Here is a 26,983-nt window from a genome sequence, read left to right on the forward strand (position 1 = left end):
AATCTATTATACCATTTTTATGGCAGAATAACTCCATTTAATCATGCTGGTTTAATTCAAATGAAATCAGTGAAGTTACACTAGTGTGGAAGTAGTATAATGGAGAAGAGAATCAAGCCAATTTGTAATTAGATCATAAAATTGCACTGGTTTAAAACTAGTAGGTTTTTGTTGTTGTTGTTGTTGCTTTAGCTAAGTGCACATGTTCACAATCTTTGTTTTTCAGGGAACTAAAAGGTGAGCAATAAGAAATTCTGTCCATTCAATACACAGGTGATTTCTACAAGTAACATACACGCTAATGGGCATTACACATTAGAATCCCATGTACACCGATGAGAGAATAAATGCTCTGTACTGGGATGCCAGATAAAGAAATCAGTTGCTAAAAAACTGAAAGTACTGGCTACACTGAGGAGTGGAAAACGTTTTAATAATTTAATTACTTCAACTAATTATTCTAATTGGATGTAGCCAGTTGGATGCCCCATTTACTTCATAGAATCATAGAATATCAGGGTTGGAAGGGACCCCAGAAGGTCATCTAGTCCAACCCCCTGCTCGAAGCAGGACCAATTCCCAGTTAAATCATCCCAGCCAGGGCTTTGTCAAGCCTGACCTTAAAAACCTCTAAGGAAGGAGATTCTACCACCTCCCTAGGTAACGCATTCCAGTGTTTCACCACCCTCTTAGTGAAAAAGTTTTTCCTAATATCCAACCTAAACCTCCCCCACTGCAACTTGAGACGATTACTCCTTGTCCTGTCCTCTTCTACCACTGAGAATAGTCTAGAACCATCCTCTCTGGAACCACCTCTCAGGTAGTTGAAAGCAGCTATCAAATCCCCCCTCATTCTTCTCTTCTGCAGACTAAACAATCCCAGCTCCCTCAGCCTCTCCTCATAAGTCATGTGCTCTAGACCCCTAATCATTTTTGTTGCCCTTCGCTGGACTCTCTCCAATTTATCCACATCCTTCTTGTAGTGTGGGGCCCAAAACTGGACACAGTACTCCAGATGAGGCCTCACCAGTGTCGAATAGAGGGGAATGATCACGTCCCTTGATCTGCTCGCTATGCCCCTACTTATACATCCCAAAATGCCATTGGCCTTCTTGGCAACAAGGGCACACTGCTGACTCATATCCAGCTTCTCGTCCACTGTCACCCCTAGGTCCTTTTCCGCAGAACTGCTGCCTAGCCATTCGGTCCCTAGTCTGTAGCGGTGCATTGGATTCTTCCATCCTAAGTGTAGGACCCTGCACTTATCCTTATTGAACCTCATCAGATTTCTTTTGGCCCAATCCTCCAATTTGTCTAGGTCCTTCTGTATCCTATCCCTCCCCTCCAGCGTATCTACCACTCCTCCCAGTTTAGTATCATCCGCAAATTTGCTGAGAGTGCAATCCACACCATCCTCCAGATCATTTATGAAGATATTGAACAAAACCGGCCCCAGGACCGACCCCTGGGGCACTCCACTTGATACCGGCTGCCAACTAGACATGGAGCCATTGATCACTACCCGTTGAGCCCGACAATCTAGCCAGCTTTCTACCCACCTTATAGTGCATTCATCCAGCCCATACTTCCTTAACTTGCTGACAAGAATACTGTGGGAGACCGTGTCAAAAGCTTTGCTAAAGTCAAGAAACAATACATCCACTGCTTTCCCTTCATCCACAGAACCAGTAATCTCATCATAAAAGGCGATTAGATTAGTCAGGCATGACCTTCCCTTGGTGAATCCATGCTGACTGTTCCTGATCACTTTCCTCTCATGTAAGTGCTTCAGGATTGATTCTTTGAGGACCTGCTCCATGATTTTTCCAGGGACTGAGGTGAGGCTGACTGGCCTGTAGTTCCCAGGATCCTCCTTCTTCCCTTTTTTAAAGATTGGCACTACATTAGCCTTTTTCCAGTCATCCGGGACTTCCCCCGTTCGCCACGAGTTTTCAAAGATAATGGCCAATGGCTCTGCAATCACATCCGCCAATTCCTTCAGCACTCTCGGATGCAACTCGTCCGGCCCCATGGACTTGTGCACGTCCAGCTTTTCTAAATAGTCCCTAACCACCTCTATCTCCACAGAGGGCTGGCCATCTCTTCCCCATTTTGTGATGCCCAGCGCAGCAGTCTGGGAGCTGACCTTGTTAGTGAAAACAGAGGCAAAAAAAGCATTGAGTTCATTAGCTTTTTCCACATCCTCTGTCACTAGGTTGCCTCCCTCATTCAGTAAGGGGCCCACACTTTCCTTGGCTTTCTTCTTGTTGCCAACATACCTGAAGAAACCCTTCTTGTTACTCTTGACATCTCTTGCTAGCTGCGGCTCCAGGTGCGATTTGGCCCTCCTGATATCTTTCCTACATGCCCGAGCAATATTTTTATACTCTTCCCTGGTCATATGTCCAACCTTCCACTTCTTGTAAGCTTCTTTTTTATGTTTAAGATCCGCTAGGATTTCACCATTAAGCCAAGCTGGTCGCCTGCCATGTTTACTATTCTTTCGACTCATCGGGATGGTTTGTCCCTGTAACCTCAACAGGGATTCCTTGAAATACAGCCAGCTCTCCTGGACTCCCTTCCCCTTCATGTTAGTCCCCCAGGGGATCCTGGCCATCTGTTCCCTGAGGGAGTCGAAGTCTGCTTTCCTGAAGTCCAGGGTCCGTATCCTGCTGCTTACCTTTCTTCCCTGCGTCAGGATCCTGAACTCAACCAACTCATGGTCACTGCCTCCCAGATTCCCATCCACTTTTGCTTCCCCCACTAATTCTACCCGGTTTGTAAGCAGCAGGTCAAGAAAAGCGCCCCCCCAGTTGGCTCCCCTAGCACTTGCGCCAGGAAATTGTCCCCTACGCTTTCCAAAAACTTCCTGGATTGTCTATGCACCGCTGTATTGCTCTCCCAGCAGATATCAGGAAAATTAAAGTCACCCATGAGAATCAGGGCATGCGATCTTATCGTTGCTGAAATAAATAAGGCAGAGTATTATTATTTTTAATGACTATTGCAGACAGACCAAGACAGACTTAGAATAACTTAACTCTTAGAACACTGTCATTTTCCATGCGGGCAGCCAAAAGGATGCTTAGGAGGATATGTAGTAGTAATATTATTCACATGTACAGAGACCTCCAACTGAGACTCTCAAAACTCTAAGCAGACATTAATGAATTCTCACAACAGAACAGATTGCTGGGTAACTTTAAGTGGATACACTGTGAAAGAGGGTAAACTGAGGCACAGGGGATTGAGGCCAATATTTTTAAATATTAGTACCTAAAATTACCTACCTAAATCTAAATTTAGGCTCCTAAATAAATGACCTAATTGGAAGCTGTGTGTGCACAGCCCCTGTGAAAATCAGGATACTTACAAGTGTATTAAATGTAAATGCTTTGAAAATTTGGAACTTTGGAAATCAGGGTTAAGTAACTACATCAGGTTCACTCAGTGAGTCATTGACAGAGCTGTAAGTCAAATTCAGGAGTACAGACTCCCAGGCCCCTAGATTTAAGACTAAACAGCATACATAATCTACAAAAGGGTTGATCATTCTATTTCAGCACTGAGGACAGCAGGATCAACTCAGTTATGGTCATTATTAGTATACCATATTAAATGAAATAAAATCTGTGAAGTTCAGATGGAATGTAATAGGAGTAATCTGCGAGAGAAAGGAAAAGGACTTCTCACTTACACAGTAGCCACTTAATACTGAGAGGGGAAATTAAAGAGCTCTTTGAACTGCAGTCATAATGTCACTGAATATGTAAGAATGTTGAAATCAAAGGTTGGAGAGACTACACTGTAGAGAAGATATTTTCAGTAAACTGGCTACTTGTTGGCATCACAAAAGCTACAGCTGGCAATCATTATTGCTATTTAAAAGAGAGATGCTTATGAAAAGAGAATTGTTTTGAAATATTAGCCTTTTTATTGTAGATAGAAATTTTATTGTGTATTGTATGGAATTAGAATCTTTTGATCCTTTCCTATCCTGTGTGGCTCATAAAGCAGAAACAAACTTTAAGATGTTTGAAAATTTTGCCTGGAGACTGTTTGTTCAATTCTTTGTGAATGCATTTGTTAATCTTCTCTTATAAATGGCGCAGAAGTCATAGCTGGAAGCAATGCATTTTGTATTTGTGTTACTGTCTATTAAAGATCTTTTGCTGTTATTAGATATACTATGGTACATTAGAAACCCAATATGACCAATACTAGTTTAGTGGAAACAGCAGTCATAACTTTGGTTTTATTACAGGCCAAATGTTGACTCTCCTCATTTTTGTCCCCCACCTATAAAATTCCCTAGCTTCTTCTTTGGCCTTCTTCTTTGGCCTCATTAGCCTTTGCAAAAGCACACATGCAGGTTATTGGTACCAAAAGTATAGTGCAAGTGAAGGAGGAGTGTAAGGTGATAGTGGGTCCAAGGGTGAGGTGGGATTCACATGGATGATGCCTATAAACCCTGTCCCAGATTGCCACACTGCTGCTTTAATCCATAGAGTGCCTGTGGGGTGTGAAGACCTTGGATTTTGTGAGAGTAAAAATCAGGGCACAAGAGCTGACCCCATCTCTTATACTGTATTTGCAGAGTTGCCAGCAAGAATGTAGCCCCATGTTCTCTAATACATTACACTGAGACAGTAAGATGATGGCCATTGCATATTTTGAATCGAAACCAGATCTGTTATTTTTTTTAATCATAGAAATGAGATATATAAAATACCAGTCAGGTCACCTTGTGCACCTTTGGGACATCTTAAACTCCATTTAATGTCAGTAAAGTGTGGTAGATTTACATGGCAGATGGATTCATTGATTTCCCCAACAGAAAGCTGTCAAATCAAGGTCCAAATCTCATAGCACATCTGATGATGAAGAATGTCAGAAAAATTCTTCTGGAAAGGAAACTGGGCAGTTGTACAGGTCAGAAATCCCCACAATTTTTCACTTCATTGAAAACTAGAGACATGTTTGCCATTAAATGTCCATATTATGCTTTATGCCATTTCAGTGACCTAAGTCAGTTCTCAATAGCAAATCTATTGTGTCGCCTGCATTGTTGAAATGTATTTCCTTAACTATAAAATCCCAATACTGAGTTACATGGCGTTTCAGTGAAATACAAATAATAATGACTCTTAAATTAAATAGAAATGGTGCAGCAATACTTTGCTAGTGAAAAAAAGCCGGAGTCAATTTTACATGAAAATAGACTGAATAAAAGCACATCATAGCCTCTCCCAGTTCATTACAGCTGAGAATGGAATAAATGCATTTTCAAGTATGCATTTATTGCATTTAAAATGTCCCTTTTGCTGATGTTTTTTCTAAAGCTGGTTGCCCACCTTGTTTTTGTTAGTATAACAGGATATCTAGAATGTGTATGTGTGTGTGAGAGAAAGAGAGAGAGAGAGAGAGAGAGAGAGAGAAACAGGGGTTTGGAATGAACCATAATCTTAGAGATTGCCCCAAATCCTGTTTAGTAAGCCTGTTGCCTTTCCTTTATTTCTTGCTATTTAAACTTATCTTTCAGTTAGGAAATAGCTATAGTTAGTATAGTATAAATAGATATAACTGTGCTCAGCTGTAAATTAATTTTTTGATAAGTTGTGAAAAGGAATTACAGGAGAGAGATTTAAATAATTTTTAAGTATTAAAAATAAAAATCGGCTTTGTTTTTAATATATAACGTTACTCAACAGGTTGGGCCGCCGGAGAAAAACCATGAAGTTGTGCCGTGCTCTTTCTGATTTAGTGGTGTACACAAACTCTGTGGCAGCCCAAGATATAGTAGATGATGGTGAGACTGGGGATGTAGATTTTACTTATATAAATGTTGTTATTTCACTTGATTATATATTTGGATGGGACACAAGCCTATGGTCTTAAGTTTCCTCTATTTTCAGAGAACTTTTAAAAGTTGACCAGGTAGCTCATCAGTTCTTGCCACCTATCTTTGTCCATGTGGAAAGACAATATAACACCTTCCTTTTCTTCCCCAGAGAAGTGTGCCCTCCCATGTTTCTTCAATTTCCTTGTGAGTTTCATAATTTAGTAATCTTCTCCCTGCGTGATTCCGGGAATGCAGACTCTTCCAGGAGAAGCTTGTATAGTTTCACTGTATTATGAGATTTATCTTAGCTTTTATTATAACAGTATGCTACTATTATTTAATATTGATATTATGTAGTGCCCAGAGGCCCCAGTTGGGATCAGGACTCCATTATGCTAGGTGCTGTATAGAGGTACACATGTCTCTGCCCCAAAGAGCTTACTGTTGTTTTATTAGACAAGGGAAAATGGAAATTGACAGGGCTAAGATGGAATTTGAAGAGCAGATAGCCAAAGATGTAAAAACAAACAAGAAATTCTATGTGTATGTCAGCTTGTATGGGAATATATGGGCTTTCGGACTACCAGTGAGTAAATGGAGTAATTAAGGAGGATAAAGGCATTACAGAGCATCTCAGGCCAAGAAATCTAAAAGTGACTAGTCGTTTTGGGTGAATTTTGGGTCTGACATTCAGATGCTGAATGCTTAGTATTTTCTGAAAATCAGGCCCCTTTAGAGTTTCTCATGTTGGGCATCTCCACCTAGAATACTGTGCTTAGTCCTGGTCACTGTAGCTCAGAAGAAAGACAAAAATGCTCAGAGGAAAGATTTCTGCATTAAAAAAAGATTGAAAAGACTGGGTCCCTTTCGAGAGAAGATGAATAATCGGAGGTGTGATTGATATAGAGGTGGTAGACTGGGTGCTGCAATTTACCCTTTCACATAAAACAAGGACTTGAGTACATTTGGTGAAACTGAAAGACAATAGATGTAAAATTGATTAAAGAAAATACTTCTTCACACATTGCCTAATAAACTAGAGGAACTCATTGCCGCAAGATGTCGTTGAGTCCAAGAGCTTAGTAGCATTTTTACTAGGATTAGATGTTCATATGAGTAATAAGAACATGCACAGTTTCAACAATAGGCTAAACGTTTTTATAGGGGAACTAAACCTTCATGATTCAGGGCACAAGACAACAACTAACTAACAGGGCTTGGAAGAAACTTGTCCTATGACCAGATTATTCCACAATCACTACTAAGGCTTTTGACACCCTCTTCTGACGTATCTGGTACTGGTTACTGTCAGAGGTCTAGCTGTGGGTCACAGGTCTAGTCTTTTAGATCAGCTCCTCATTTCCTAAGTGCTGAAAGTGAACACTTGTTCTTTTAAAGGAATATAAATGCTTTTCTATTGGCTGCAAACATGTCTTAATTTCTGTATCAATTTTTACTGCCTTTTTCAACTCTCCCAGAACAGTAATATAAGCAAAGACGAATTATGCCACTGAGCAGCTTTAAATATCTGAAAGTGACAGATACTGCTCAGTGGCTCTGTTTAATTAGAGTCTCTGTCTCTATATGGAAGATAGAAAAAACAAATTCAAGTGCAAGGGTTATTTCTGCTTTAAAAAAATACTTTGCAGAGAATTATGAACCTACATTCAAAAGCACTTCAGCCATAGAGACAAGCTATGTAAGAGTACAGGACAATGCCTACTGACTTAGGGAAAAGTGAGAATCAGGATAATGTTTTAGGCCCCAAACGAAAACCCAAGCTTTCATGCAAATATTTCCTCTAGTGGAATGAATGTAGGAGACTGTGGATTGCATAGGCGTTCTCCTCCCATGGATCTGGGGGATCCACAGGGAAGGGCATCCCCAGATCCATAGAGGAAGGAGCTGACTTTCTGTGGGGCTGAGCTGATTACTCTCTCCCCCTGGCTACAAGGCTTGAGCAAGATTTTAGCCATGCTGTCATTGTCTGAGTCCTGTGTAGCTTCTCACCAACAGTTCCGGTTGGGGCTTTCCAGGATATGATGCATTTTCAATTAACATTGACTCCTGCCTGGTTTTCCACACAAGCCTGGAAAGCAAGAGGCCGAGCAAGGGACAGTCCTGCAAATGGAGGTTGGTGCCTTGGTCCATTCCGTCCCATTCCAGCCCTTGCCCAAATCCCTGTAGAGGAAAGACCTAGTGGCATACACTTGCAGGTGAGGTAGGGAAAGGTTACAGAAAGAGCACAACAGCAAGGCAGTGCTATTCTGAGGTCTATGTGATCTGTCCTTCCAGGGGCTCCACAACCCCCACACATAAATCCAACCTGCTAGCCAGAGTTCCATTCCTGATTCCACATCCATGTTCTTGTCTGACTCCAGTGCCAGCAAGACATGGTGGAGCCTGAATTCCCTAGCTTCTTCTTTGGCCCTGGCTTGGAAGGCTGAACTTCACCCAGCTTTCTGGTCCATACAGTGATTTATGGAGTGATGGGGTGTGTGGAAGAGGATTGTCAAAGCCCGAGGGGATTTGCAGGCTGTCAGGAGGCAGCTGAAAGGTGTCATGGGTATATGGAGGTAGGATGAGGGAGAACGTAATCATACGTATGGAAAGAGTTTGTTCATTATACAACAGCTTTATTGAACTCAACACAGTTTAGGAATATTGCCAAATGGGAATTAGTGGCTATACTGTATATCCTTTCCATTTGATCTCCAGCTGTAAGAGATATGATGATAATCTATCTGTGAATCTAGACTGACTCCACTGATGTCAGTCCAAATTACTCTAGAATGTAACTGACCTGTGACTATAGCAATTTGTCTCACAGTTGTTATTCTTGTTTTTTTTTTAAACTATAAACACATAGGGACTATGGGAAATGTGTTATCATTCAGTGAAACAAGGGCCCACCAGGTAGTGCAGCAGAAGTCTGAGCAATTTATACTTTACAACCAGAAACAGCTCACTAGAATCTATCCATCTGCATATCGGATTGACTCCAGCAATTTCAACCCCATACCATACTGGAATGCTGGTTGCCAGCTGGGTAGGTGTTTTATGTATGTAATGTTTTCACATGGGCTTTATGTTCAATGCAAGTTACAGTTACACTTATCAATGATTCCTAAATCTCTTAATTCAACAGTGGCATTAAACTACCAGTCTGATGGGCGCATGATGCAGGTTAATCAAGCAAAATTCAGGATTAATGGCAACTGTGGGTATGTCCTCAAACCTCAGCAGATGTGCAAAGGTAATGTCACACTGCACATTTATTATTATTATATCAGTTATTTTAGAAAATGACTTTGCAGTCAGTTTCCCATTATTTTGCATTTAGAGCTAAATATCTAGAATAAAACAAGGAATTAAAACAAGAACTTGCATGGGAGCTTTTTGACACATATATAAAATAATTAACTTGGTTTGCATCTGACTTTTTAAATGATTAATGAAAGGCACATTTGCAGTGTTTGCTATCAACCTTAAAAAATGTCTGCCAACTTTATGAATATGTAAATACTCTAATATGATCTCTCAGAGTTAATCTAGGTAAGTTATTAGCACCCAGTCTTGTGATATGCTGGGTCCCTCCTACAAAATGTAGACCAGCCTGAGCAACTTGGGAGGTGAAGTTACTTAACACCCCATAGCAGTCAGCTTTTACGGCCTGATCTGTCACTGAAATCAATAGGCGTCCTTGTATTTCTAGAACAGGAGTCAGTTATCCTTATGCTCATACAGTGAGCACATTTCTATTTGTTTAGGGTTTTGGTTTTGCCACCATCATTTTAAAATCACATTATTTCTTTGAGCCAGATTAACACTGGAACTGGTAGGATCATTCTCGTAAAATGGGCCTGGGCCTATGTAGTTATTGGTCCTTGAATGAGCCCTTTGCATCAGGGCGAATGTCATTCTTAGAAATTAAGTTATAGACTGGAGGCCCAGTCAAGCATATGATTATATGATGTTATTTATTCTATGCATTCGGGAGGGTAGAAGTTCTGTTTTTTTCTCCTGTATAGGATTTCTAATATTAAGGGTTTTATTTTTTCTCATTCTCTGCAAACTTCTAGGTACATTCAACCCTTATTCCGGTGATCCACTTCCTGCCAACTCTAAAAAGCAGCTTATTCTCAAAGTCATTAGTGGACAGCAACTACCTAAACCTCCAGATTCAGTATTAGGAGACAGAGGGGAGGTAAAGTAGTTTGAGTGATACTAAATATTTTTTTTCCACTATAGCTGCCATAGCATGCCTAGGAGTGACATGGCAGCATTTGTTCTAAAGAGAGTTTTTCTCTTAAATTAAAATATGCCAGTAATTTTCAGATGTTCAGGATTTGCACATTAGATCTGCATTTTTCCCACAATCCCTGTATTCTATATATTCTGCTGGTTAGTATTTCTTTAGCTGTTAGCACTGATCTGAAAGTTTATTCTACCTAGCCACATATCCCAGTGTCACAAAACAGCAGTGATGAAACCGTAGTCTACTGTGGCATTTCCCATAATCACACTACTGGGAAAATCACACTGAGCAGTGACTTAGCAATCAAATGTGCATTTATGTGAGAGTTTAATAGAAAATAATCCTGTTTATATAACAATGAGTTGCTTTTAAATTGTTGTTTTTTAAAATAGATAATAGATCCTTTTGTCGAGGTGGAAATTATTGGGTTACCTGTAGATTGCTGTAAAGACCAGACCAGAGTGGTTGATGACAATGGTAAGATAACGTACCCTCCTTCCTCTTTTCTATAGTAAATTATTGAATAATTATGCATGACTAGAGGTACACAGAATAATTTACCAGAGACGCAAAGAGTGACGAACATAGTATTTTTTGGGTCATACTTTATAGTAAAACAATATTTATCAATAGTTTATAAACAGTTAATAAACAGGTCAAAAAGTTGTTTAAAATAAGGGCAGGTAACTATCTATAAAACCTTTACCGACATAGAACCATCAGTAAAACATATTCCTCATGTCTATAATATGCTTATAACTTCTATTAATCATTTATTAGCCTTTTATAAGTTATTTATAAATGTACCCTTAATATGAAGTACAACCATATTTTCAAATAATGAAAAACATATTGCTAGATCAATGCAGAGGCGAGCTGTGGAATGCTGGGGTGACAACTGCTGACCTACTAATCCTTCAGGGATTGCATGGACTTTTTTCTCATTTGGTTTAAGCCCCACCTATACAGGTTTTTAATCACTCTGAGAAATTGTGTTTAACATCAGTTCCAGCAAAATCAGTTTCAGCTGGCCATTGCTGATACGGTTTGGACAAAAGTGTGTTAGAAACTGTGTTTAGCCCAAATTTCTTAAACGTAAAACATGTCCATGCTTAGACATGCTAATATGGTTTGGTCAACCAATGTAAATGGGGCCATACTATGCTGTAATCTAGGGCACTACATAATACAGTTATTCAGGCATGGTTTGCCATGTCCATATTGACCAGCCAAACCAAGTTAGGAACTGGTTAGACTCAGAATTTTCCACACTCCAATAACAATTGTGTTATGGGACCCAGTTACTTCACTCCTCTGATAGTTAGAAACCTTTGTCTAATTTCAAGCCTAAACTTGTTGAAGGCCAGTTTATATCCATTTGTCCAACATTGTCCCTTAACTTAAATAATTCCTCCCTCTCCTTGGTGTTTGCCCCTCTGATGTATTCACAGAGAGCAATCATATCTTCCCATAGACTTCCTTTTGTTAGGCTAAACAAGTCAAGCTCCTCAAGCCTCCTCGTGTCAGGCAGGTTCTCCATTCCTCTGGTCCTCCCAGTAGCCTTTTTCTGCATCTGTTCCAGTTTGAATGAATCTTTCTTAAACATGGGAGACCAAAACTGCATGTAGTATTCCAGATGAGTTCTCACCAGGGCCTTGTACAATGGTAATAACACTTCCCTGTCTCTACTGGAAATACTTTGCCTGATGCATCCTAGGATTGCATTAGGCTTTTTCATGGACACATCACGCTGGCGGTTCGTAGTCATCCTATAGTTGACCAATATACTCATGTCTTTCTCATCCACTGTCACTTTCAACCGATAAATCCCAAGTTTGTAGCAAAAATTCTTGTTGCTAGTCCCTACGTGCATGACCGTACACTTTTCACCATTCAAGTTCATCCCATTTCTATAACTCCAGTTTTCATGATTGTCCTTGTGTGATATTCTGATCCTTCTCCATGTTATTATGTCCCTGATGAGTTTGAGAATTACCTTCTAGTGATTGAGAAGGGTGAAATTTCCTTGCTGATTTTTAGCTTGGTCTGCAGTTCTTGATAGTATTTGACTATAAATTATTGTTGACTTGTTCCTGGCATATACCTAGGGACATGGAGGAGGCTAGCACAGAGCTACTCTGCCAGCTCTTCTCTTGCCAGAGGGTCTCCTTGTGTAGAGAACATTTCCTGAGGCTGTTTTCTCCCCCTTTATGGCCCTTTTACCCCACCAAAGCTATATAGAGGCAACAGGGCATAGATGGGAGTCAGGCCCTGAATATTTTAGTCTTTTGGGGTCTAGTCTTCTCTGCTACATCTATGTGTAATTCTCTCTCCAATGGTTTTGAATTATACTCTTAGGGACAGATTCTGACATCCTTGCCTCCTGTTAAGTAATACTATAGTATTACCTTATTATGCTGGTAGTCCCATTGAACACTAACACTGGTGAAGGTACCCATAGTGATTAAAATGGGACAGTTTGCAGGGTAAGTTATTTCACAGCATGTGAAAGGGGTGGCAGGATCTGGTCCTTAATTAGGCAGGTAACATAGTTATGACGTATTCAAGACCACAGTCCCTTTAGATTGAAGAATGGGCTGGAATCTCCTAGCTAGTGAGAAGAGAAGAAAACAAGGTTAACCCTTCAATTTTTAACAAGAGTCCTGGGAAGAGGGCAGGTGTGAGTAGTAACTGACCTGCTCACGGTAGAATCATGGAAACAGCGACATGACAAAAGCTGTCTGCAGGTAAGATGACGACCAACACCAGAACCAAGAAAAACAAAATGGTTAAGAAAAATTCTGTATCTGCAGTCAACTATATCAGTCAGATCCTGTATTAATTTTTTTTCACATCAGTGTTAGACTGCAAAGCTTGATAGCACATGGAACCAAGTGACTGTCTTTTGATGGATGATATATTCTTGGATCTTGAGCTTTAAAATTTTGCTTTCTAGCCAAAAACTGCGGGAGTGGGAAAAATAAGATAATGGAGTGGTTGAGAAGGGAGAATGCCTTCCTCACAATCTCTCTTTTCCCTGGACTCTGCTTATGTCTCCTTTAGGTAGAAGTCCCTAGTACCTATCGTACATACATGCATGGTATATACAAATAATGAGAAACAAAATGAAAACAAACCGTGCCATAGAAGCCTCTCTGCCACATCAGCTCCTATGGGACACAAGGCTAGGAACAGAGTGGAACAGCCAGGGAGATGTGGCTGTCAATTCTCATGAATGGCAGTGATCCGTGGAGAAACACAGGGATAGTTCCTGGGCATCTTGGCCCATCTGAGCTTGACCTATCACACTAGTAGCACAGCAATCTGCCCGGCCATGCTGCCACATGCAGACTCTCTGCCAGATGCTCAATCCAGACCCTTTCTGTAGTTCATAAAAGCTGCCATAGAGATACCACTCATTTTTCTGCATATGGGTCTCTTCGCACAGCTGCCTTGGCACATCATAGTGCTGCATTTTGCATTGTAATTTACACAGACTGCATTAGTAGCTATTCTCCTCACTCCATCCTCTGGGCTTGCCAGGCATACAGCTCAATTCCCATGTAGCAGCCACAAAGCAAAGCTCCCACTTAGAGAAGGGACATGGCTATGTTGCAGCTTCTTCATTTATTTGTCTGCTAGTGACTCTTAGGGATTTTATGGGAAATAATGTACATTCACTTGTGCATCAGGTCTGTTTGAGTGGCTGGTTTCCTTACCTCTGGTGTTTCACAGATAATGACATCATCATCGGCTGCTGCTTTTGTATTTTCCTGACTTTCTATTCTGTTTGTCCCATAGGATTTAACCCTGTTTGGGAGGAAACTCTCACTTTTACCATCCACATGCCTGAAATAGCTTTGGTTCGATTTCTTGTTTGGGACCATGATCCCATTGGTCGAGATTTTGTTGGACAAAGAACTGTGGCCTTCAGCAGTCTTGTGCCTGGTTAGTTCCACTCATTGACTTGACTTTGATATTTAGTTGAAAATAGAAGGAAGGATAGTTTTGTAGTTAAAGCAGAGAATGTAAAATGGAGATAAATACTTATTTACCTCACTAGGGGGTTGTAAGGCTAAACTCATTAATGTTTGTGAAGCCGTTTGAGGTTCTCAGATGGAAGGTGTTATGGAAGGGGACTGTATTATTATAAATAAACAATTGCTCAGAGTTACTGTATAAGTAATGTATAATTGCAAAAGACATTGTATGGACAGCCTTGCTAACTACACATAAAATACACAGTGCTGATTCTTTGTTACTTTGTTTTCTCATTTTATTAGGCTATCGTCATGTGTACTTAGAGGGACTGACTGAAGCATCCATATTTGTCCATATAACAATCAATGAAATCTACGGAAAAGTAGGTATACATGGGAACATAAATACTTTACAAATGTTTCTATATCGTACTGCTGGCAACAATGGATTAAGATACATCAGTATAACCTCGTAGAACTAATGTGGGCTCTGACTGATTCCTACAATTTTGGAACATGGCATTTTTCCGATTGGATCAGACCAGTGGTCTATCAAATCTAGTGTCCTGCCTCTGGCAGGGGCTAACACCAAACGCTTCAGAGAAAAGCAAAATATACAAAACAACAGCAACAATAACAAGAGAGATAGGGCCTGATTCTCCACTGCTCTGCACCTTGTGTCATCATTTACACCAGTGCAATTTCACTCCCTTAGCCCTTATGTAAATGACTGCACAAAGCACAAGGTGATGGAGAATAAGGCCCATAATATAAAATTCCCCCCGCCCGATCCTTGCAGAAGATCTCTTTAACCTCAAAGCAATATCATTGCCATAATCCTAGCACGCATAACAGTGAATCCTCTTTTCTTTGTCACCTAATATTAATTTCTCACCTATGTACAGTATGTACATCCCTATAGGCTCATTTTAAGTTACTTTATTTTTAAAAAGTAATTGTCAAGAGCTGTAGTCACACCATTAGTTCTGGGTATTTAACAAGACATTTTCACCTCCAATTTTAATTCTCAACCATTTAAGTTTTAGCATGTGAAGTGTTGTTGCTTTTCTGTGATGTTTCAAAAGATGAAAAATTTTAAAACTTCAAGTTTTAAAATGAAAGCAAAAGCTCAGTCCATTACTCATTATTTCAGCGTTAGCTACCTCTGTTCAACTCTTTACAAGAGGTATACAAGTTACTATAAATAGGGGGTTAAAAGAATTACCAGAAGTCAATGGCATAGATAAGATAATTAAAACAGAGGGGGTACCAAGAACAAAAAGGACCTTCATTTCAATGACTATATTTAGATTTATTTTTTAAGGAGTGTGAAAAGAGGAATTAGGTAGCTCAGAGTCTCTCTCTCTCTGCTCAGAGCAGATCTAAACAACAAGATCTAAAAGCAACACCACCAGCACTTTGTATGCACTAGAGCGCCTGCAGTTGCTCCAACTAGTAGATTTGCATCAGCGGAAACATTTGAGGGGAGAAGGCGAGTGTAGACGGGGCCTAGGTCACCAGTTTTAACACCGTCCAGATCAACACTGACTGAATTGGTGACCATTTCATAAACATCCTGCCCTATGTTAAATGAGTTGGCGATGTCAGTCCAGATTCATGTGTACAGGAGTTTACCCCACAATTGGCACCCTGGTCTCAGCATATACGTGGGATTGAATGCACATGGGAACTGAATTACTTGCTCTTACCTCTGGAAGTGGTCCCTTCAACAAAGGGTGGAGGCCATTGCAGAGCAACTTGCATTGACACTGCCTGGGCTGTTTCTGTTCTGTGGAAACACAGAGATCCTCAGTCTCCAAAGTGATCAGTCTGGCATCTTTCATCAACACTAAATCCATCTTAAACGAAAATTAAAAGGACTGAAGAAAATGTATAGGGGCTCCCAGGATCTGTAGGTATTCAGATGCACAAGTGAATACAAGTGAAATCCCATGTCATTGACGTTCAACAGGGATTGCTGTTTGGCTCACATACACTTCAGAGAGGACAGAGTTAAGGGGAAAAAAATTTCTGAGTAATTTCCTAGTATAATTGGGCTGAATGGTAGCACTAGGAGAGGATTTAAAAAACACCCTGTAAGGCTTGAGCTTTTCTGTTTAAAATTTTGCTCTGCCACCAAATGCTTACTGTAATGATGGACTGTATTGTTTTTTTTACAAGATATATTTAAAACCTGGAGGTACTTTCCATACCCTGTATAACCGAGGATACTGAGTGAAGTGTGTATCTGAATGAGATTGGTGTAAGACTAATAATCTATTTTAAATGACTTAACTATAGAGAACTACTTACACCAACTATCTTGCTTGCTTGTGTCACAGCCTTGAAAACGTTAGCCAAATATGTTTGCATTTGTTTTCCTTTCAGTGGAGTCCTTTAATCCTCAATCCCAGTTATACTATATTGCACTTTCTAGGAGCCACTAAGGTAGTCTTCATTAGCATGCACTTTGCACTTGCTGGGCACAGATTTATTAAACAGTTCCCAGTCACATGATGTACCATAACTACTATATTGCTTCATTCCTCATTAAGAGTCTGAAATATTTAAATGTTGCTTTGATCAGGCCCATGTCATAAAACTCTACATTAATGGGCAGCCTGTCACTACAGAGCATTTCTTACAATCTTCTCAGCTCTGATTAGGAAACTTCTAGTAAAGATCCACAGTAATTATGGCAGGCTGCCTTCCGAATGAGGGGGAATTCATACATGCACGAATTCATGGTGACCTATGCTGATTGTTTCCTGGTCTGAATATGTGTGAATTAGTTGGTGTGAATTTTTGCTTTGCTTTGCTTTTTGATGTTGCATTCATGATTCACACATATGTATTCAATAGCAGTTTAAATCACAGGCTGAACTTAAAGAATGTGATTGTTTTCTTGTTTTCAGAATAGGCAGCTGATAGGACTCAAAGGGTTGTTTAACAAGAATCCTAAACACAATTCTGCTGAAAACAATGGGCATTACGTGCGGAAACGATCAATTGGTGATCGAATTCTCCGACGCACGGCCAGTGCTCCGGCAAAAGGCAGGAAAAAGAGCAAAATGGGCTTTCAGGAAACTACAGAAATTAAAGACGGTACCTCTGAGCCAACAGACATGAAAGACAAGGAAGGAGTTATAAGGCGTACAACCAGGAGTTTGCAAGCACGTCCTGCTTCTATGCCAGTTGACAAATTCCTTCTGATGGGATTGTCTTCCCCAGAATGTGAAACGGTTAAAGACACCAAAAGAAAAGAAAATACCTCTGGTAAGATGCTTCCAAAGTGACTTTTACTGCAGTAGCTTTAAAACCATATTATTAAACTCAGTATTGCAATCCTCATATGAGTAGTTCCATTGAACTCATGTGAATAAGGACTGCAGGATCAAGCCCAATAGGATGTAAAATGACTGTTATGCTTATCAAAGTGATATGCAACAAAACTGTCACTTGCATTTTTAAACTTCTTCCTGTATCCTGACAAGTGAAACCCAAGAAAAGTTTCCTCTCCCCAGACTAGGCAAATGGATTACAGTATTTTCCACAGATTTGCTTAAAGAACACTTGTCAAGTTTCTTTTCATAATTAAAAAAGTTAGTTTATTAGCAGTTGATTTTTTAAGTATCCTTTAGAAGCTTGAAGATGAAATCTACATCCTTGCCAAAATTGTTTTTTCTTCAATCATTTTCAAGCTCTGGGTTTGTTACTGTGAGTTTACATATGACAGCTATGAGCTGGCATTGTGTATTCTTAATTTTTTTATTCAAGGGAAAAAAAGCAGGAAGCACTTGTTTTGGAAAGAAAAAAGCATTTGTTTTGTATATAAGGAAAACATGGACTTTGCAAACAGATGTAAAAGGGGAAAAGTAGGTCAAATTTTGAATCTAAGAACCTTGACATTGTCCTTTAAATTAACTTTACAAAATTATAAACCTGGATTATATGCGGAAAATGGTGGGCGAGGCTGGAATCTTAGTTATTTTTTATATTCCTAGATTAAAATATAAACGTTCACATATAGTATGTTTTGATTCTTGAAGTTACTCAGCACAAAAGTATTTAAATCCACTCAGCCTGAGTTTGATATCTGATATACTGGGGTGAATCCAGTGGACTTCGGTGTAAAACCTGGGCAAATGAAATGCAGACCCAGCTCAGTGTGCCAAACAGGTGACACACACGAGCATCTGAATAGTTCCAGAAAGTCTGTAATTTTGTGGTATTGATGTCTGAGACCTTTTTGTTCCTGATCCAGAGCTCTCACCCAGTCTGAAACATCTGAGCGGCACTTTTCGTTCTGCAAATACTCCATTCAGACACCTCCATGGCTCCAGGGCTTTGCCATACCCCCTGCACCCTTGCTCCATGTTCGGTGCTTTTGGCAGTGCAGAGCAGCAGTTCAGCACTCCTGTCTTACCCACTGCAATCCGAAAGCCAGATTAGCCCCTTCATACTGTTCCAGTAATATAAAAAGGCTCTTCACCTGGCAGGAATGGCCCCTCAGGGAATAAGGGGTTTCTTCAGATAGTGAAGAGCTGCCCTCTTTTCAGTTCCCTTTTCAGTTCTTGATGCAGGAAGCATGCCTGGACCATATCGGTGGCAGAAGGCATGGCCAGAGTGTGCCTGCATTCTGGTTATTCTTGGCTATGGACTGGCACCCTACAGAGCCATTGCAGCCACTCTTAAATTAGAGCAGGCTTAGCCAGGCTCCTGGCAAGGGAAAGTCTATAGCCGTAAGCCATCTTTGCCCTACTTCCCTGCGTTCTTGGAAGAAACAGAATCTGGTCCCTAGCTTTTAAAAGCTGATTCTGGGGGAGCAGTGAGCAAAATGAAAACAAAGTTTGCCATCCCCCTGTATTCCTCCTTCAAATAGGTCATTAGGGAGGAATGGGAAAATCCCAATAAAGGATAAGACTTAGTTAGCAAGCCCTGAAATTCTGCAGAGTCCTAGAATTCAAAGGTTCTCTCTTCTTCTGCCTGAAGGCTGTTGCAGTGTGGGCATCCCTGGTAGAGGATGTGGTAATTCCTGAAGACTCTACAGGCAGCTAGATAGAAGACACCCTTAGAAGGGACTTCAAAGCTTCTTCAGTGTTCTGTGAAGCAACAACGTGCTAGAGACACAGTGATCTGGTGTGATCCTCATAAATGGGCCACATCACAAAAGTGAATAAGCTAAGTTATCAGCAGATAGACAGCTCAGAATGGTCCATGAACCAAGCTGATATCCAGGGAACAGACCTATTCATGTTCAGCCAGAACACAAAGGTGAGGTTATTCTTCACCAGGGAACCAGACTAAATGTCACTGGAAATAGACTGTGACACAGATAGACACAAATGACTGAATCAGCCTCTCTCCGCTTTCTCCTTCTTTCAGTACTAGGAAGAGTGATTCAGAAGATTGGAATGACTGTGGCCTTCTCCCTTTTAATCACCCTCAATTTGCTAAGAAGGCTGTGGTTCTCAGAGCTAGTGGAGCTGGTGCACAGGCAGGATGTACTCCATGGTCCAGCAGGCAGGCTCTCCTGTTCTCTGACCCACTTTTGTATCTCTGTCCAGATTACGGAACCTCATAGTTTGGGTAATGAGTGACAAGCATTAAACAAGATGGAATACTCCTCCACAGTTATAGACTCTCTTAGTTTTGTGCAAGTTTTCCATCCTCTTGGCCTATGTAAGAATTTGGATAAAATTCTCCTACCAGCATCAGGATGGATCAGCCCTGAAAACTAAACAGTCCAGGCCCTCTGGATTTCTGCTAGATGGCCTAGATTTGGGCCTAAATCCTCCCATCATCATACCTCACTCTGCATTGTTAAAATGTGTCTAACACAGACTCTTCCAAGTCTTGTGAGAGACCAGCTGAGCCTGACGGCAGTACCTCAATCCAAAACAACCGTTAGGCCAATTTTCTGAATTTTGGTTCTGACTACAGTGCTACAGGTGTCATCCTTGTGAACTGACGTCATCCAGTTCCTTTTATTTCCTTTCCGTAAAGACATGCTCCCTGGTCACAATCACATCTCCTCTACTCTTGAAAGACACTGAACATACTGTATCTTCCGTGAGGACTTACTGTATCTCTAGGGTCATACTCCAGATAATTCACAACTAAGTTTAACTTTTCCTTCCCTACAGAGTGAGGAGCTTTTCTCCTAAAGTTTCAGTGCCTATAAGATAAAGTGTGGCACATGCTGGATGCAAGAAGAGCAACTAAAATGTATCTTCGCAGAACTGTTCTATCTTTATTGTTTCCTCCCACTCTAAATGATTGGGCCTGCAGGTACCCTAATCCTCCATAGCTAGCTGGATAAACTGTGGCATCACCAAAGCATATTCAGCCACAGATAAACTTATTCCATAAGGGATCAGAGTCCATTCAACATGTTCTGTGGGGACAAAGGGCATTAGCCATTACAGAGGAAATCTGTAATGCTATCACCATCTGGTTATCCATCACTACGTTAATAAAACACTAAAGGCTGGACCTCATTCCTCTGCAGAAACATCCTTTGCTAGGAAGGTGCTCAGGGGCAGTGGTCCCAAAATAGATGAAGACTGCTAATTTACAGAAAAGGGGAGCTTTCTTCTAGTGTTCTACTTATCTCTCCCTCCCTACTAATTTTCCCCTATTGATCACTCCTTCCCAGATGCCTTACACTGGGGGAAAGATCAAGGTCCAGAATGGAAAATTTGTTCCTTGATGATTTTCTTTCTGGCACTGATCTCTCCCTTCAGTCTGCCTCACCCAGTGTAAGTTACTTAGGAATCTTTACAGTGGCCTCTTCAGGGTCCATGTACATAGTTGACATAATCGAATAAGGCATTGCTGTTCAGAAGTTATAGTTAAGGTTAAGATTTTGTCACGGTTATTTTTAGTAAAAGTCACAGACAGATCGCAGGCAATAAACAAAAATTCACGGAAGTCCGCAACTGTGACTTTTAATAAAAGTAACGGGGGGGTAGGGGTGGGGGTGAGCGCGATTACAACAAATAAAGCCCAAGCCTTGCATGGAGGTGGGGGGGACTGAGAGCCTGAGCTATGCCACATGGGGAGGGCTCCAGCCACAGCTATGTGGCTGACAGCTCCAGAGCCCCCGCCTACAGTGCCTCAAAGCTCCAGGCGCCCACCACCTGCAGTGGCTCATAGCTCCAGGGCCAGCGGCTCAGAGCTTTGGGGCCCCCATCGCCTGCAGCGGCTCCAAACTCCAGGGGAAGAGACTCGGAGCTCCACAGCCCCTGCCGTCTGTGGCAGCTCAGAGCTCCAAGGGCACAGGGTTGAAGCTGAAGCAGAAAATGTCCCGGAGGTCTCTGAAAGTCATGGAATCCGTGACTTCCATGACCTCCATGATAAAATCTTATCCTTCGTTATAGTCTATCTGCTACTAAGGATCTCATGTATCTGTACAGCCTTGGAAGTACTTATCTTGAGCAAGGATGGAAGGGATGTGGCAAAGACACATGTACATGTGTGAAGTGCCTGTGGTATTTGTAGAAAAAGAGGTTCAGCCCCAATTTTTCAGCCTAGGGGAGAGGTCAGTCCCAGAAAGGAAATAATCAGGTTACAAATTGTCCGTATTTCATTACAGAAAGCAAAGAACAGCAGGCTGCTAAACTGAACCCAACAAAGGCTCATTGCAGCAAAATACTGTGGCTAAATTATTCTTCACTAACTTTACTAGAATTACACCAAGGTTGAATTTGGCCCTGTATATTTTGCTGTGTTCTCTACAGAAAGAAATCAAATATGGATCAGTTCAATCAGTATGTGGAGATACTTTCAACTTAATATGTTTGGTCTTGAAAACATTAGGAATGTTTTCATTGTTATAATTCGGGGACTGATCCTGCATTGCCTGTGCACTATAAACCCCAATGCTGGGAGTTTTGAATGCCCAATAAATGAGGGACCAGGCCCTTACTCTTTGGGTTTTTTTTTTTTTCTAGTTGTACCTTATTTCTGTTGAATGTTAGAAACTGTAATTCGTAAAAGGTCAATTTCCTGCTGTACATATCCAGCCCTAAGTTAGGTAAAAGTGTAGCTGAAGTTAACAGGGGTCTTACCTATGTAAGGAATGAGTAATGGAGGCAGGATTCAGCCTATATAGTTGTAGAAATGTAACCAGAATTTGATAAGCTAATGTAGAAACGTGAAATATATTCTTTCATGGAATTCAAAATCTTGTTCTCTTATGAATGCAGAAGTTTAGAAAGTTAAATGTTGTTAGAGACTCACAAATTAAATGTGAAATTGCACATAAACTGTTACCAAAAACATTATGCATGGGGTCCAACTATCTGATGTTTTACTCAGAGTTCTTATAAACATGCCTCTTGTTTCCAGATATATTATGTTGTTTAACAGAGCTGTTTTGTTCTGTCTTTATTACCATGCTTCTTTATAGTACAAATCTGAATAGGAACACAACTGAAGGTAATGCCACATGTACAAATATGGTACCTCATTGACATTATTTACAACAAATATTACATCAGGTGTCTGATGTAATAGACATTCAAAGGAAGCTTCAGTGAAGTGCCTACAACTATATTTTCCCATTTATTCATATCACACAAATAATTTTTACTAAACCTGCACAACCCCATAATTAAGTCTTATCACAATTGTAACTAATTTTACATTCTCCATTTGTCTGTCTAAAGGCAAAATAGTTGTTAGCAGATAGTAAACAAAACATGTATAACGAATGTGCTTTTTATTTGATTTAGCAGATAGCAACAATGGTACAAGCGTGAACCAAACAAACTGGAAAGAACATATCCTTTCATCCCCTGAGCAAGCTGCACCTTCTTCAAATTCTGCATCTCTGCATAAAAAAGCTCCTTCCCAGAGTGATGCCAGAGTTGGCAGTTCTACAGAATCATCTGTACATGAACATGCAGAAAGCTTCAACTTCGTAAGTGGGATAGCTGAGACAAATCACTCCACAGAATATCAGAAAAGTCACCTTTCCAATGAACCTGTTCATATAAGGCAGGATTCAGTTTTTGACCTTGGTACAGAAAAAATACAAGATACAAATTACACAGATGAAAAGAAAGAGGAGGCGACTGGAGGGTGTAAAGAGGAGAAAAAAACACCGGCAGGAAGTTGTCTTTCTGCAAAGGAACAGGAGTTTGAAAATAATAAATATGATGTCATTATGAGCAGTACTGTAACCACTTTTTCACTGACTGATATGTCTTCCACCATCTGTTCTGACATCTACGATTTACACTCGACTGCAGCTCTGCAAGATAGTGATGTTTCTCGTCTCATAGATGAGGTTTCTTTAACAAACGAGAGCGAGATGAGCAGTTCTGTCTCAGCACTGATTGGACAGTTTGATGTTACAGATGACCGAACTAATCTGACTGTGGTTTCAAGTCTTCATGGCACCAGCAACCAAACCTTCAGTGTGGTGTCGGCACATCCACACATGTTTACTGTTGATCTAAGTACCCCCCTTAAACAAAACTTTACTAATGTAAAATCTGTTGAATCTCCATTATTCTCAACACCAGATACTGCTATGTTCTCCAGCCCTGAGACAACAGAGTATTCTGTGTATACAATTATCCATGAGGCATCTCTTTCACCAGCCTCTGATTGTAAACCAATAGATGAACCAGCTTGCAAGAAGTCAGACTGTGTGGAAAATAGCCTTCCAGTGTCCCCTTGCACTTCCTCTCTCCATTTGCTAACAGCAAATCCCAAAAGGAAGTGTGGAACAAATTGGGAAACCCTTGAGGATTGCAGTTCCTGCACTTTGGAGGATACAATAGTTGACCCTCCTGCTTGTATAACCTCAGCAGGCAGCAGTCTTATGGAAGTAGAGGGAGATTCCCAAGACCTCCTGATAACTGCATATGAATTCAAGAGAGAAGATATGAGCCAACTTGCTGCTTCTTTGAAACTGAAGCATAATCAGGACTCAGTATACTACTGTGAGAGAATCTCTGGGAATAATTTAATTAACGAGGACCTTCACAGTGCTGCCCTGGATAATTCAAATAATTTTAGGACTGCAAGAAATCAAAGTTTTCCTTACCCAGCATTTCAGAGTGTTGGCTTTTTGCATAATAATTATCTGCAAACTTCAGATACACGAAATGATTTGTTGTATGTCTCCCAAAGATCCAGACTTAATATGCATTCACCTACACCCAAGAACACTTTGCCCTACCCTCCTACTACAGTCGTCAAACAGCCTAGTCCTTGCAAATCCAAGAGCCTGGGAGACTTGACATCAGAGGATATCTCCTGCAATTTTGAAAGCAAGTACAAATACATAAGTAGAAGCTTTATTACATCTGGCATGAGAGACAAGAAAGTTGCAGCTATGAAAACTAAGAGACCACAATCTACAGACACTCTGACAGAACAATTGCGAAAACTGGTGTCCTTTGACCAGGAGGACAACTGTCAAACTTTGTATTCTAAGCAGAATGATGATGATTGCCCCAAGGCATTGGTCAGAAAACTGTCATCCAGAAGTCAAAGCAGAGTACGCAATATTGCTAGTCGTGCTAAGGAAAGACAAGAAGCCAACAAGCAAAAACTTTCTAATGCTAGCAGCATAGCAGGGGTAGTGCTAAGAAACAAACCATCAGTATCAGCTCATGTTATCAACAGGCATTCCACTGGCTCTTACATAGCAAGATACCTGAATGACTTCAGTGGGGAGGATCTGGAAGGTCGGGGTGTACCAGAGGGCGCATGTACTTCTTTGCGCTATGGAGGCAATGACCAGTTTTGTACAGATGATTCCGTTTTACAGATGGAGCCAAGCAGTGATGATAAACCAGAAATTTATTTCCTTCTGAGACTGTAAATTGTATACATGTACATCTTCAGTGTTTACAAACTATTTCATTGAATGAAGGATTTTTAGCAAGAAGTATAGTCCTTGACTTTTAAATTATTTAGAAATGCAATTTTAAGCTAATGATTTAGTCTTGACTTCATGTGCCGTTTCCTGTCAAAGATTATGTAAATAGATTCTGTGATCCTTTCTTATGTATGTATGTATTTTTATTCAGAAATGACAGAGTGAATTATTTGCATGCAATAGATCTGAACATTCACAGTGTCCTGTATTTGTAATGCATGTAAATTTTATGAATAGAGTTCTGCACTTCTGTGCACATCAGCAGAGCTCAGCAATTCATTCAATAAATATATTGCTTTTCCCCCTAAACCTTTTAGCTGCTTGCAGAGAGAATTTTAGGAGACCACCTTTTGGACACCATCTTGGAGTTGCTACTTAGGATAATGCTTTCTGCTATTAGTAGTCAATGGGACTATTGACGGTGGGAATCACTAACACCAGTAATAGGTGTTTTCAGGATTAGATGCTTCATTCATAAAGCTGTTTTCTATCTTAATTGTATTTACATGTTTGTTAATGTTGCTTTTAAGCCTTTCCATACATGAAATACAGATTTGTAGCATTAGGATTCATTCAAATTTGTAAGTAACTTGTAGATCGCCTTCCACTGTTTAAATGAAATAGAATGGTAACTTTTTCTTCCTCTTGTTGAGTGCTTATTTCAGGATGGGAGTGTGGTGAACAGGAATGTTCTTATACATAGACTTCTTCCAGCATTCCTGTTCATCCTGTTCCCATCCTGAAATGAGCATTCAACAAGTGGAAGAAAATCTTGCTTTCCAAATATTTTGTTATGTATTTTTGATATTGGCTGTATATGTAACTTGAATACAGTAGCAGAGATGTTTTCTATGTTTGTAGTTATATGCTAAATTGTTGATTGTCAGTATAGTAGTTACTGCATACATATCAGGATAAGTAGTTTGGCTTCCATCATCACATGGTTTTGAGAAAAGGGCTTTTTCTGCATTATGTTGAAAACCAAGTGAGTGAATTACAAAAATACACAAAACTTCCCTGAAGGGAGCAAGATAGCTTTATTTTGGGTTTAAGGTATAATTTGCTGTCACTGTGAACACATTTTTCATGATATGTAAAAGACCTTTTACCACTTTTCTTTTGTAATACAGGATATTATTATTCATGGAGACATCATTAAAATAGATTTTTATGCACCTGATACATATTTAGTGATGTTACAGCAAATGCAATTACTGTTGAACCTGTGGCAGTCAGTGATTGCAGACATTTGTCTTGTCATGCATTTGCAATAAATCTTTATAAAGGAAAACCCTTCTCATGTCAGGTAGTGGTCATAATTCTAACAAGTAATTTACAACTCAGAACATTCTATTTTCTAAAGGGGAGAAAAGCATCCAATGTTGCTAAATGTTTCTGAAAGGAAGTCATAGTTACTGAGTATTTCTGTAATTACCAGTTAGAAATGACAGTGCCATATTTACCATTTATCTATTCTCTCCCTATAGAAGATTCTCCCAATCCAATATTTTTCAATGGAATGTCCCTATTTTTTGTGTCAAAATGCCCGTTTGTAGATTTTGAATGTTAACTGATACAGTGTGTATTTTTAATAGATCCATTTTTTTGGACTCTCCTGATTGATTTTTTTTAACCAGTCACGTGACAAAAATATTTTGTGCTATATCCCTCAGCTAGAGCAAATCAAATCAGAACATACACACAAGGATAGTAACTATACAGGATAGAATAATGTCCAATGTAGTCTCCAGCTCTATTAGCTGCTGCTAAATCCCCATGTTCAGTGACAATATTGGGAGCCCTCCAGTCCACTTGTCCAGTGCTCTTAGGGTACATCTACACTGCAGGTGGAGCATGCCTCCCTGCCTGGGTAGACAGGGTTGTGCTGGCGGGGCTTGAGCTAGCAGACTAAAAATAGCAGCTGGAAGTTGTGGCTCTGGTGAAGACTCGGGGTAGCCATCTGAGCTCAGACCTAGGGCTGGGTGGGCTTGAGAGCCTGAGTT

The 26,983-nt window shown here is 40.3% G+C and overlaps 1 protein-coding gene across 7 annotated transcripts in view; it reads left to right on the forward strand.

Annotated features, from left to right (window-relative positions):
- Positions 1–26,341, forward strand: part of PLCH1 (phospholipase C eta 1) — a 166,474-nt gene extending 140,133 nt beyond the window's left edge. For 2 of the 7 annotated variants that reach the window (XM_074963720.1, XM_074963722.1), the window contains 11 exons: positions 4,838–4,932; positions 5,712–5,809; positions 8,712–8,891; positions 8,991–9,098; positions 9,925–10,049; positions 10,493–10,577; positions 13,902–14,048; positions 14,384–14,463; positions 16,469–16,528; positions 16,996–17,356; positions 22,819–26,341. In XM_074963720.1, coding sequence (XP_074819821.1) covers positions 4,838–4,932; positions 5,712–5,809; positions 8,712–8,891; positions 8,991–9,098; positions 9,925–10,049; positions 10,493–10,577; positions 13,902–14,048; positions 14,384–14,463; positions 16,469–16,528; positions 16,996–17,356; positions 22,819–24,923 — 3,444 coding nt within the window. In that variant the 3' untranslated portion in view covers positions 24,924–26,341. Of the gene's footprint in view, positions 1–4,837; positions 4,933–5,711; positions 5,810–8,711; positions 8,892–8,990; positions 9,099–9,924; positions 10,050–10,492; positions 10,578–13,901; positions 14,049–14,383; positions 14,464–16,468; positions 16,529–16,995; positions 17,357–22,493; positions 22,523–22,818 lie in introns of all 7 variants that reach the window. The other 5 variants (XM_074963726.1, XM_074963727.1, XM_074963721.1 and 2 more) reach the window with 5 other exon arrangements.
- The last annotated feature ends 642 nt before the right edge of the window (positions 26,342–26,983 follow it).

This window comes from Natator depressus, chromosome 9 (assembly GCF_965152275.1).
Source record: "Natator depressus isolate rNatDep1 chromosome 9, rNatDep2.hap1, whole genome shotgun sequence".
Taxonomy (NCBI): domain Eukaryota; kingdom Metazoa; phylum Chordata; order Testudines; family Cheloniidae; genus Natator; species Natator depressus.